Below are 13,254 nucleotides of genomic sequence, written 5' to 3'. Positions count from 1 at the left end.
TTAGTTCAGTTTTATATATTAATCACTTTAAGATTTAAATTTTTTTAAGTGATTTTAGAAGATTGATTTAAAAACAAAATTTAATCATGAGTATTACATTTTTTTGGATGTTTTTATTATTTGAATGTAAAATACTAAAACCCAATAAACAGTATTATTTGTTTTTTTTAATAATGGTGGTGGAGAGCGCTGTCTACCACATCGGTCCAAAATCTCCCATAGCTGTTCAATTGGGTTGAGATCTGGTGACTGCAAAGGCCATAGCATATGATTCACATCATTTTCATACTCATCAAACCATTCAGTGAGCCCTCGTGCCCTGTGGATGGGGCATTGTCATCCTGGAAGAGACAACTCCCATCAGGATAGAAATGTTTCACCATAGGATAAAGGTGATCACTTTGTAATGATTTGCAGTGGCCCTTCCCTCTAAGACAGTGGTTCCCAAACCGATCCTGGGGGACCCCCTACCCTGCTGGTTTTTGTTCCAACCGAGCTCTCAATTACTTAATTGAACCCTTAATTGAACTAAGAATTTCCTAAATCAGAGACTTTTAATTATTTTAAACAGTAGGGGTTTTAAGTTAAGTATAGAATTATATTAAAAAACATATTGAAGAACCAACTATTTTCTTACACAATTTAAAAAGTAAAATCTAAGCAGATTGTTACTTCAATTAAGGTTCAATTAAGTAATTGAGAGCTCGGTTGGAACAAAAACCAGCAGGGTAGGGGGTCCCCCAGGACCGGTTTGGGAACCACTGCTCTAAGGGGACAAGTGAACCCAAACCATGCCAGGAAAATGACCCCCACAGCATAACAGGGCCTCCGGACCCCCTCACTATAGGGGTCAAGCAGTCTTGGCAGGCCTGAACCATACTCTTGGTGTTGCCACACATGCACTCGCCTACTTATCGAGAACACTAGCCAGTTGATCAGTCTTTGTGACTGAAGCTCCTGGCATTCATGCCCCAATAATGACCCCTCTTTCAAAGGCCCTGAGATACTTTCCTCTTGCCATCTTGATCCAAAATCAAGGTCAACTGGGCCTGCTCATCATTTTTATACATGCCACAGAGCATGATAGGGTGTTAATTGCTTAATTGTATCATGGGGTACACCTCTTTGGAGGCATCTGCATTTGTTATGTTTATATATATATATATATATATAATTATATCATTCTTACTTACTTATACAATTTTACCCTGGTCAATTTACAATTTTGCACTTTTAAGCACTTGCTACATGATCTTTGTAACATTGCAGTGGTTTCCTAAGGGTTCAACATGCCTTTACTATGCTGCACCATGAGGATATCATGATAATGTCTAAACTAGACCATGGTTTAAGGTGGAGGACAGTAAAGCCATGATAAAACCACAGAAAAACATGTTTTAAACTTTCTGATTTGCTTTCTGATTTTATGTACAGTCAGGTGTGTCTGTAGAACACCTTACCTGTGACTCACTGCAATATACTGGACTGAATTAATTGACATGGGTACAAAATACAGTATTGTACTAATCATGTATGATGTCAAGTTCTATCAAGCATTCAGCTTTGCATACACACAATATGAATTTTCAGAGATTAGTTGCGATTATTATTTCCCAGGTAAACTAATTCTAGACTGAAAGTGTTTTTAAAGAACATACAAGCAAACTGAAAAACAGTCTATTCACACTTAGTTTTTTGTTGTTTTGCTTTTTCTTAAAGAGTGTAGTTGATTTAGTCTGAGAGTACAATGTACTTCACAAGAGGTGGTCTCCATGCTGTCTGGGCAAAAAGATTGAGTTTGTTTGGCTTTGCTTAGCACAATATGAATACTCAGATATAAGAGGATACTGGGTCTAAATGACCTGGCCTAATGTTTTTTTTTGGCTGAATTGACTTACCCAAAAAATATTCCAGGAATTCCGTAAATAATGTGTCTTTAATGTTCCAACATCATAATTTTGTTTTTTAATTAGTAAAAAGTGTTTTTGCTTTCCTTCCAAAAGTTTTGGTGAGGGTTTCAGGGAAGCTGGTGTCAATCCCGGCAGGCATCGGGCGCAAGGCAGGAATACACCCAGGACGGGACACCAGGCCATCACTGGGCAAAACACATACATACATACATATACCTACAGGGCAATTTAGCATGGCCAATTAACCTAACCCACATGACTTTGGACGGTGGGAGGAAACCGGACAGAACATGCAAATTCCACACAGACAGGCCCCCGAGCTGGGACTCGAACCCAGGACGCCTGGAGCTGTGAGGCAGCAGCGCTAACCACCGCTGCCCCCCCCAGTTTTTATATGTGGGTCAAATATGACCCTTATGTATATCCTATGGAGTTCAGTGAAATTGCACTCGTCAAACTGACCTTTCTTTTTGCTACAACAATAAAATCAATGTAATTAATACAGTATTTATTATATATCTCGATTAAATAAATATCACAATTTTTAATGAGTAAAATGAGTTTTTGCATTTCTACCCCTTGTTTGCATATGCCAGACCAATAATGACCCATATACAAGTGGAATTTGATAGGAACCTCCATAACTTTTACATGTCCATCATTACCAAAGTTGTATATGATATTATTATTAATAGCCAAAGGTAGCCAATATGTACAAATTTAGAAGGACGTGGAACAGCAAAAGGGAAAGAGAGAGGTCAACAAAGAAGAAATAAAGGCCTTTATTAGTTTAACCTTTGGATTTTGAAATACATGTGAAATATTATAAAACATGTTTAAGGTGGTTTTATTTTGTTATTTACACTAAAAGGTTGAATGTGAAACTGACTTTAATTGTAAGAAAAATATGCTAATATTTTCAAAAGCCACTATGAATTTTCATAATATGTTACCATTGCAAAGTGTATCAAACTGTTAAAGAGGTATTTGAAGAAAAAAAGTATTCGCTTTAATATGGAGGGATATTGAAATCAATTTTTTTTTTAAAGTGTCTTCTTGTTAAAAAAATCTTTGCTGCTGTATAACGGCCCTTTTGTTCCGATGACCGATGACCGATGACCCAGCGCGCCACTGAGGAGCCCGAGAACAGCGGATTGGCCACTTGTTCAGAAGACAAACTTAAACAGTTTTCCAATTTTATTATTGTGCTTCACAGATTGTTGTTTTACTGTACCCGAACCTTATTCTTAGAAAAATGTCATTTAAAGTTAGCCTTAGAGAGTGTACTTACTTGAGTTGTGCGCAACACAATTAGCTAAAAAAGCTTGTTTACCTTTGCTACGGCAAGCACAGGGGTCCCGCAGTGCACAGGGTGGACGGGCAGCCCTACAGCCACAGCATCGTCTGTCTCCCTAGGGTTTGCAGACCACAATGTGTAAAGCGTACACATTTAGGTACTGTGTACATACACTTCAGTAGGACGACGCCATCTAGCGGTAACTGGATTGATTGGCTGGATAAATCGTTTTTGTTTTGAATATTTAAAGGCTTACTTTTCAAATTATTCATGTTTTTTTCTTAAATGTGTGTTTGTGAAAACTAAAAGTCGCAGGTCTAAGAACATTGATGATGATGATGGTAATTATTATTATTATAATATAATAATACAAATAAGAATATTAAATGTAACAATACAACAATGGGCACCAATTCTTAATGAATTAAATTATGAATCACACACTTCCACTTAGTTGTGATGTTGATCACTTGTAAAAGCCCAACTCTGTTACCTACCCCTAATCTGGTTACACATGTGATTAACAGCACAACTCCGGTGCACAAGGTTTAATGTATGCCTGTGGTATTCATACATCACTTCATTAGGACTATTATGAGGTTCGTCACATTCCATTTCGAAGTTATTCAAATTTTGATTTAGCATTTATACTTTCAGTTGGAATTCATGTATTTCTTAGATCACCTTCATGTATTTTGGATTCAATTAAATGAAAAACGTAGATGCGTTCAAAGTGTTCTTAATGAATAAGGAATGCAAACATGACAGCAAAGACCTCGACTTCCAACTGGCTGCTTAATAACACAACGCCGTGCGTGGTTAACTAGTTTAGACCCTGACGGCTTCCGTCCGTGAGGGTTTCCATGGTCACCACTTCGGCGTCTGGAAGTTCAATTTGTGAAACTGAAGAAACAACATGGTGCTGAGTGAGTAGTTTCAACTTCAAATCGCATTTGTTCCAGACGAAAGTTACAAAACTACTATTGAAAAAAAAAAAGTTGCAAGAGAAACGCAAGATGCCGTTCGTCGTTTTGTCTCAGTGTTAGGAATAGATTAAGCGAACTATCTATCTGTTTCTCTTAACAATATAAGTGAAGGTCAATTAATAACAGAACACAATGTGCATGTATTGCCGTATTGGCGAGAACGATGCTAGACTAGAAAAGGATACACAGCTGAATTATTGAAAGAGCTGGAAATCCTAGTTGTGCTGCGCAACAAGGACGACATAGATATCATAAGTTTATATATAGGCCTATACATCTATAATTTGTGTTTCTATTTAGTAAAACAATTGTTTGAACCAAATACAGTAGTGTGTCTTTAAGGTCAATATGGTTTATGAAATGAGTCAACCTAGATTGTATGGGATTGTAGATTGTATATACGTATGTGTGTATGTATGTACAGTGCATCCGGAAAGTATTCACAGCGCTTAATTTTTTCCACATTTTGTTATGTTACAGCCTTATTCCAAAATGAATTAAATTAATTATTTTCCTCAAAATTCTACAAACAATACCCCATAATCACAATGGGAAAGAAGTTTGTTTGAAATCTTTGCAAATGTACTTAAAATAAAACACAAAAAAAGCACATGTACGTAAGTTTTCACAGCCTTTGCTCAATACTTTGTTGAAGCACCTTTGGCACCAATTACAGCCTCAAGTCTTTTTGAGTATGATGCTACAAGCTTGGCACTCCTATTTTTGGGCAGTTTCTCCCATTCTTCTTTGCAGGACCTCTCAAGCTCCATCAGGTTGGATGGGGAGCGTCGGTGCACAGCCATTTTCAGATCTCTCCAGAGATGTTCAATCGGGTTCAAGTCTGGGCTCTGGCTGGGCCACTCAAGGACATTCACAGAGTTGTCCTGTAGCCACTCCTTTGTTATCTTGGCTGTGTGCTTAGGGTCGTTGTCCTGTTGGAAGATGAACCTTCGCCCCAGTCTGAGGTCCAGAGCGCTCTGGAGCAGGTTTTCATCAAGGATGTCTCTGTACATTGCTGCATTCATCTTTCCCTCAATCCTGACTAGTCTCCCAGTTCCTGCCGCTGAAAAACATCCCCACAGCATGATGCTGCCACCGCCATGCTTCACTGTAGGGATGGTATTGGCCAGGTGATGAGCGGTGCCTGGTTTCCTCCAGACATGAGTTCAATCTTTGTTTCATCAGACCAGAGAATTTTGTTTCTCATGGTCCGAGAGTTCTTCAGGTGCCTTTTGGCAAACTCCAGGTGGGCTGTCATGTGCCTTTTACTGAGGAGTAGCTTCCGTCTGGCCACTCTACCATACAGACCTGATTGGTGGAGTGCTGCAGAGATGGTTGTTCTCCTGGAAGGTTCTCCTCTCTCCACAGAGACATGCTGGAGCTCTGTCAGAGTCACCATCGGGTTCTTGGTCACCTCCCCGACTAAGGCCCTTCTCCCCCGATCGCTCAGTTTGGCCAGGTGGCCAGCTCTAGGAAGAGTCCTGGTGGTTCCAAACTTCTTCCATTTACGGATGATGGAGGCCACTGTGCTCATTGGGACCTTCAATGCTGCAGACATTTTTCTGTACCCTTCCCCAGATCTGTGCCTCGATACAATTCTGTCTCGGAGGTCTACAGACAATTCCTTGGACTTCATGGCTTGGTTTGTGCTCTGCCATGCACTGTTAACTGTGGGACCTTCCAAATCATGTCCAATCAACTGAATTTACCACAGGTGGACTCCAATCAAGTTGTAGAAACATCTCAAGGATGAGCAGTGGAAACAGGATGCACCTGAGCTCAATTTTGAGTGTCATGGCAAAGGCTGTGGATACTTATGTACATGTCCTTTTGTTGTTTTTTATTTATAATAAATGTGCAAAGATTTCAAACACACTTCTTTCACGTTGTCATTATGGGGTATTATTTGTAGAATTTTGAGGAAAATAATTAATTTAATCCATTTTGGAATAAGGCTGTAACATAACAAAACGTGGAAAAAATGAAGAGCTGTGAATACTTTCCGGATGCACTGTATATATGTATGTATGTGGTGACATGCATATATTCAGAAGGCCCACAAGTCTGAAGGACTATCATGAAATTAGGTCACAGTAACTTATTTGAATACATTACGAATGCACTTAATTTCCCCACGCCCATTTTACAGACTTGGTATACATTCACACAAAAATAATCATGGTATTTCCCATATACTCTCAGTTGCAATATTGTGTTATCAGAACAAGACAAAGAACGTGTAACCTATAAGGGTCCTTAACATTTCATGTCTAGTTATTTGAAAGCAATATTCAATATTGTTTTATTGAAATAATATTATATGGCCCTGGTATGATTTATGTATTTATGTATATAAATTCACTATATCTTCTGTCTTGTGGACCTTCTGACTAGTAGGTCAGTCCCTTATGTATGTATGTATGTATGTATGTATGTATTTGTGTATCGAAGGGAAGGTGAATGTATGCTTTTGTTAAATAAGAGTATATCTTTTTAAATATTTTTTTAATATTATTATTATTATTATTATTATTATTATTATTATTATTAATAATAATAATATTATTTACCGCAGTTAGCGAAGATCTGATCAGGCAACGTGCAGAGCACAACAACTGCGAGATCTCCACTCTGGAGGAGGTGTCTCTTCACCAGCAGGACATCGAGAAGATCGAGCACATCGACAGGTGGTGCCGAGACCTCAAGATACTGTACCTGCAGAACAATCTTATTCCCAAAATTGGTGAGGCTTTGTGTCATGTAGTATAATAACAAGAAAACATGCATTTGTAGTTATAACTTGCAAATATTAAGTATGTTTATTTCTGTTTTTGTTTTTCAGAAAATGTGAGTAGGCTGAAGAAGCTGGAATACTTAAATCTAGCCTTGAACAACATTGAACGCATTGAAAATCTAGAAGGTAATTTACTTATACTTATTTCCCTCATTAACATGCAAATCAATTTATAACTTTTTTGAAATGCGTTTTTCTGGATGTTTTTGTTGTTATTCTGTCTCTCACTGTTAAAATACACCTACCATTAAAATTATAGACTGATCATTTCTTTGTCAGTGGACAAACGTATAAAATCAGCAGGGGATCAAATACTTTTTTCCCTCACTGTACAGTTTACATTATACTATACATTTCCTATATCCCATATTTAGCTCGATCTTTTTAATAGATTGAACACAGCAGAAGTAATTTAGCAGGCACCATTTCCCAAAGATAAATGTTTTTTAGTTTGTTTTTTTCTAACACTAACATAAAATGTTTTCCATATGTAACAGCATTGCAAAAATACTTTAGCAAAACATTACTGTGAAAAGCCAGTCCATCAAAGCCCATCAAAGCAGCCTTCTGTGACCGAAACATAGCTGACGTCTACACTGCTGTCCTTTGTAAATCTAATTTTGGTTTGGCTTTCCATTTAACTCTGGGTGCAATCAGTGAGTTGTATTAGATCCTCTGCTATTCTGTTCTGGACTGGTGTCCTTCATAAAAGTTAGACCAGGCAAATACCAAATGCAAGATAGTCTGCAAACAGACCCCGAGGAGAGATTTCACATTTCTGTTATTCCAGTGATGCTGTTTCTACATGGTCTATCTGGCACACACTGCCATACTCTCCAGCTCTTGGCTTGCGTTGACAGGATGTGAGAGCCTGCAGAAGCTGGATTTAACAGTGAATTTTGTCGGGGAGCTGAGCACTGTAGAGTCCCTGAGAAACAACATTCACATACGGGAGCTCTTTCTGGTGGGAAACCCCTGCACAGAGTTCCAGGGATACAGGCAGTATGTGGTGGCTGCACTGCCACAGCTCAAGGTATGTTCTGTGACAAACTTTGATAATAGATAGTGAGTTGCCATGGATTGACCCTGTTTGAAAGACAAAGCAAAAACAAAAAAATCCCTGAGAAACCTAAATACCACAACTGAAGGTATTGTATAGCTTTCTTCCGAAATAATCAATGTGTTGTGTTTTCAAGCATTATTAAAATATACACTGTCATTCTGGACTTGCTTAATCTTGGGTAGAACAGTATAAAATAAATAATATCATGGAGCATTTGTCTTCTGAATACAGTATATTTTTTGAAAAACAAACATGTACTGCACCCATACGATAGGGTTTGAATGATCAATGTATGTGAAAAACAATGGGAAATGTCTGAATCTCTTTCTTCCTATGAGTAATAAAAGCTACGTCATTGTAAGACAACACTGTCCATTTTGAATAAAGGCCTTTATATTTAGCATTTTCCTGTTTGACACATTTGTTGTCTTCTAAGTTATTTATTGTGGTTGCGTTTATATCCTGAACTCTCTATTAAAATTTTTTAAAAACCTCAAACCTGGTTTTCAGGAAGTGAGGTGGAGGAGCACATTAAAGTTGCAGAATTCTAGAAATCACAATAGAGAAGGTTGGTGGCTAGGGTGTTGCTGTCACGCACACACACGTTTCTCCTTTTGATGGCAGTGGCTGGATGGCAAAGAGATTGTTCGTTCAGAGAGGATCCAGGCCTTACAGGGGCTGGAAGCCGTGAGGTGGAGAGTGAGGGAGCAGGAGGAGGCCTACCTGAGCAAGAGGGCACAGCAGCGGGAGGAGGCGCAGAGAAAACTGGAGAAAAAAAAGCAGAAGAAAGAGACTGTAGTGGCTAGGGATGGCAAGCCAGGCTTCGATGGGCGGTGGTACACCCACATTAACAACACTGTGTATGTATAGTAAAGGAACCTGTGGCAATCTTACAGACATGCTGGGCAGTATTCCTAAAATCATTTTCTCATACTTTGATGCTTTTGTTACAAACAAATTACATTGTAAACAAAATGTGAAAAAAAAGTGTTTTACATTTGTACCAGGACTTTCAGTATGTTGGAACAAGTTTGATGAATGTGACCACCTTGTTTTCTTGAGCAGCAATCATAACTAGTATGGTTTATTCATTTTTGTTTTTTTACTGTTCGCACTTTACAATGAAAAAAAAATACTGCTCTGCATCAAAGTATACACCAGAATTTGGTTTGCTATGATGGATATATGAATCAAACTATCGAATTTCAGAAAGATGTATCAATTTTGATTTGAGTAGTTCAGAACCGGCAAGTTAAAAGTACTGTTGATGTTTGTATTTAGCTCTGCTGGTGAAGAAAACAAGGAAAATGCTGAAACGCACCCTGTGGCAGACACCAAGAATGCCTTACAAGAGGAGGATGACAAGGACTTCTGGGAGCAGCCATGTGCCTTCACACCAGAGTCCCGACTGCAGACCCACAGGCATTTAGAGGAGAAGAGACGAGCTAGGGAAGCAGAGAGGTACTTTTCACCCCCCCACACCCCCACAAAATGAAATGCATAATCAGACAAAATGGGTCACACTTGTTCTTTATGTTAACACCTGTTTTTCTTCATGAGATTTAAGAACTCAGGTGTCACATCCATATATCAGCTTGCTTATCTAAGAGTTATCAACAGCAAATTAAATGGATCTTCCTTTTGTAACCATTGGGTGTTTGCTTATAATCTTAAAAAAAAGGGTGATAAATTGAACATGTTTAAATGTAAATAGTTAAACAAAGCCCTTAAATACCCTTACAAATCTCAAACATTTTTTTTCTACAACAAAAACAAATAATAATAAGATAATAATGAAAGATGACAAATTTGGTAAGTTAATTAAATCCTCGGCACAATTTTAGTAGTCAGCTTGTTTTGTTTTTTGTTCCTCTGAGGCGGCATTAGACACTAAATAGAATTTCTAGATTGATGAGTTGGTGTTGTAATTTAAAATTGATGCACAAATCTGATCAGTCAGTAAGCCACACATTACGATGCCCAGGGAACAGATTTTCTTAATTATAACATTATAATGAGAAATCTGTGTCTTTCCGTGTTGACACACAGAGTTTGTACTGAACTTCCAGTTGTTAAGAACGACCTGTACAAATTAACCTTTTCTATCAATTGATGTTTAAAATGAATAGGTGCATGGAGATATCAGGGTTATTTGTGTTTGGATGGAGTGACTGTAATAGAACACGGGTATTTATTTTCCACAGGTAGGCAGTGTAACACAGAATAGCAACACAGCCAAGCTTTGTGATACACAGACCTGTAATCTAAAACTAGTAGAGGATTAAATCAGAGATAAATCAGTATTTAAAGAAACTACTTCCACCACAGCAAACGGTAAAGAAAAAGTGTGAGTTTCACTTTATAAAGATATTAGGTGAATGAAAACTCATTATCTAAGGAATCAAACTGTATATATTTTGTTGAACATTAATTCTCCTGTGCAATGTTTCATAAATATAACACAGTTACCAACAGTAATGCTACAGCATACTACATATGATATCTTTTTTTATTTATTCGCAGCACCCTTAACTTACAGTTGTCACAAGAAACAAATCTCAAAAGCACTACATAATATATTAAATACAATAAATGCAAAATACTAATAATTGACAGTAAATATATGTCCTCATAAATAAGAACTGAAATAAGTACAAAATACAGGTCAAAGTTACATCCCTGGTTGTAATTAAATCATAATGTGTTAATTAAATCTGTTCATACTGTTTGGTGTAAATAATATTATTTAAATTGTGGTAACGTTTATTTATTAGTTAGATAAATTAATAGCCTATATAATAATAATAAAAAATAAGATTTAGTTACAGGTTAAATATGATCAAAAAGCTCTGCACTGATGAAGAATAAGACAATACTTCTGTATCTTGGCTGCTGCTTTATCAAGACATAAAGACGCCATGATATGCATTGACCCACTACATCTGAGTGCCGGATGCAGCATTTAATGCACACACTCACCAGATTACAGTCAAGCTTAAATTTACGCCAAGTGTTTTCAAAGTGCAGCCTCATAAAAAAAAACAAAAAAAAAACCATCTTGAACACAGACACACAACTCTCCAGAAGTTCACAGCCCCATATATATGTAGATTTTACATTACATGTTTTTGATTTATACAACATATAAATCGCCTTTGAAGAGGTGAGAGAATTGTTACTGTGACACATTGTTGAGTAACCTAAATTAATCAGTGGGCCGCAAGTCCTAGTGTCAACTAACTGTGAAACAACAGTTAATGAAAATAAAAAAATGAAATGTCTTGGTTAGAGAAGTATTAATCTCCTTGAATCAATACTTGGTTGAACCACCTTTAGCAGCAATTACAGCTGTGAGTCTTTTGGGGTAAGTTTCTACCAGGTTTGCATATCTGGATTATGCAATATTCGCCCATTCTTCTTTGCAAAATTGTTCAATTACTGTCAAGTTGGATGGGGATTGTTCATGAACAGCAATCTTCAAGTCTGGCTACAGATTCTCAATCGGAGTCCAGTCTTTGACTGGGCCACTCCAGTGTCCCTTTGGCTGTGTGCTTGAGGTCATTGCACTGCTGAAAGGTACTCTCTATCCCAGTCTTTGGTCTTTTGCAGACTGAAGCAGGTTTTCCTCAATGATTTGCCTAAATTTAGCTCCATCCAGTTTGCCCTCAACCTTCACAAACTTCACAGTCCCTGCCAATTTAAAGCATCCCCATATCATGGTTCTGCTACCACAGCAGTGATGGTTACTAGTGGGGATGTGTTGTGTTTTGTTTGCACCAGAATGCATTTAGGCCAAATAGTACAATTTTTGTTTCATAGGACCACAGAATGTTTTTTCACATCTTTTCACTCTCCCATATGCCTTTAAGCAAATTCAAAGCCAAATTTGTGGAGCACCTGAGCTATTGTTGACACATGCACAGTTTGTGTAGGTCAGAATGCTGCAGGTCTTTCAGAGTTGTTATTGGCCTCTTGGTGGCTTCTCTGACCAATGCCCTTCTTATCTGGCTGCTCAGTTTGGTGCTGTATACCTTCCGCTTCTTAATGATTGACTTGACTGTGCTCCAAGGGGTATTCAATGCCTCTCCCTTGGATCTGTGCCTTTCCACAATTTCATCCTGTAATTGTTCTGAAAGCTCCTTGGTCTTGATCTGAGATCATGTGAACCAATTTTATTGCACACAGATAGACTCCATTCACCTGTGGGAATTCTGCGTTTGAGTATATCTATATTTATATCTATATCTATATCTATTCTGCTCAGACAAAAAGTCTCTAATTGTCCATGTAACCTAACATGATAATCTGAGTACATCTGTTGACATAAAGAAGGGATATATTTATATAATCTGTATTGATAAAATATATTGAGTATATTTCTTGGTACTCAATAGATACACTTAATTTTGTGATCCCTGCTAGACTGTGACCCATGCAGTTTGGAGTGAGGTGGACATGTTTCTGATTGGAATGCAGCCCCTGTCACACAGAATCCTGTTCTGCTTCACTTGTGGGAATGACGCACAGTTAGAAAGTTCTCCAGTATGAGACTCCACAGCATTCATTCAGTTCAGTAACCTTGAAAAGGGCAGCACTAAGTATGGAAACCAAAAATTAAACCAGAAACAAAGAAATAAAATGCATAATTAAAAATGGAAAGAAAAAATGATGACACCCTAAGGTGAATCTATATATAGTTTACCCCTCCCCCACCTTCCATCCCCCTCCCATTATATATTATGACCCAAGGTTACCAGAGTATCCACAGTGTTAATGAAGGCTCGTAATGTATCCGTGAAGTATAATTGTAAAATTGAAAAGGCAGATAAATGATGGTACATCTGCAGTTGAGTTCTGTCGCCCCAAAAGAACACGTCCTGTTCTTGTGCACTGATTTATAGATTTAATACTAAACGGCGTTCTCCCTGTGGTCTCCTTAAAGAGCAAGGAACTAACTGCTTCCAATCTTTTAGCAGCCCCTCCCATTAAGAAGAATCATACCATATTTCCCTGTGGAGATGAGAATCCTTCTCTGAAGGCGAGCGCATGTTTTACCTTTAGTATCCCACTAGCGAATGGTGTTTGTTAAGCATGTCTTTCTTCAAAGACTTAAAAAAACAGGGGCTATTAGAAGGAACAGCATCCAGTAATGCATTTTGTTTCCACTATACAGTAATGGATAGTGTTCCATCCGTGAGGGACCG

The 13,254-nt window shown here is 37.9% G+C and overlaps 1 protein-coding gene across 2 annotated transcripts in view; it reads left to right on the top strand.

Moving 5' to 3' along the window:
- Nucleotides 1-4,056: 4,056 nt before the first annotated feature.
- dnaaf11 (dynein axonemal assembly factor 11) overlaps nt 4,057-13,254 on the top strand; it is a 57,326-nt gene continuing 48,128 nt past the window's right edge. For both annotated transcript variants that reach the window (XM_066687569.1, XM_066687577.1), the window contains exons 1-6: nt 4,057-4,133; nt 6,769-6,936; nt 7,036-7,113; nt 7,848-8,020; nt 8,675-8,910; nt 9,332-9,511. In XM_066687569.1, coding sequence (XP_066543666.1) covers nt 4,124-4,133; nt 6,769-6,936; nt 7,036-7,113; nt 7,848-8,020; nt 8,675-8,910; nt 9,332-9,511 — 845 coding nt within the window. In that variant the 5' untranslated portion in view covers nt 4,057-4,123. The remainder of the gene's footprint in view (nt 4,134-6,768; nt 6,937-7,035; nt 7,114-7,847; nt 8,021-8,674; nt 8,911-9,331; nt 9,512-13,254) is intronic.

Source organism: Amia ocellicauda, chromosome 2 (genome assembly GCF_036373705.1).
Source record: "Amia ocellicauda isolate fAmiCal2 chromosome 2, fAmiCal2.hap1, whole genome shotgun sequence".
Lineage (NCBI taxonomy): Eukaryota > Metazoa > Chordata > Actinopteri > Amiiformes > Amiidae > Amia > Amia ocellicauda.
Note: the sequence above shows the minus strand (reverse complement) of the source record. Positions and strands in the feature narration are given on the sequence as shown.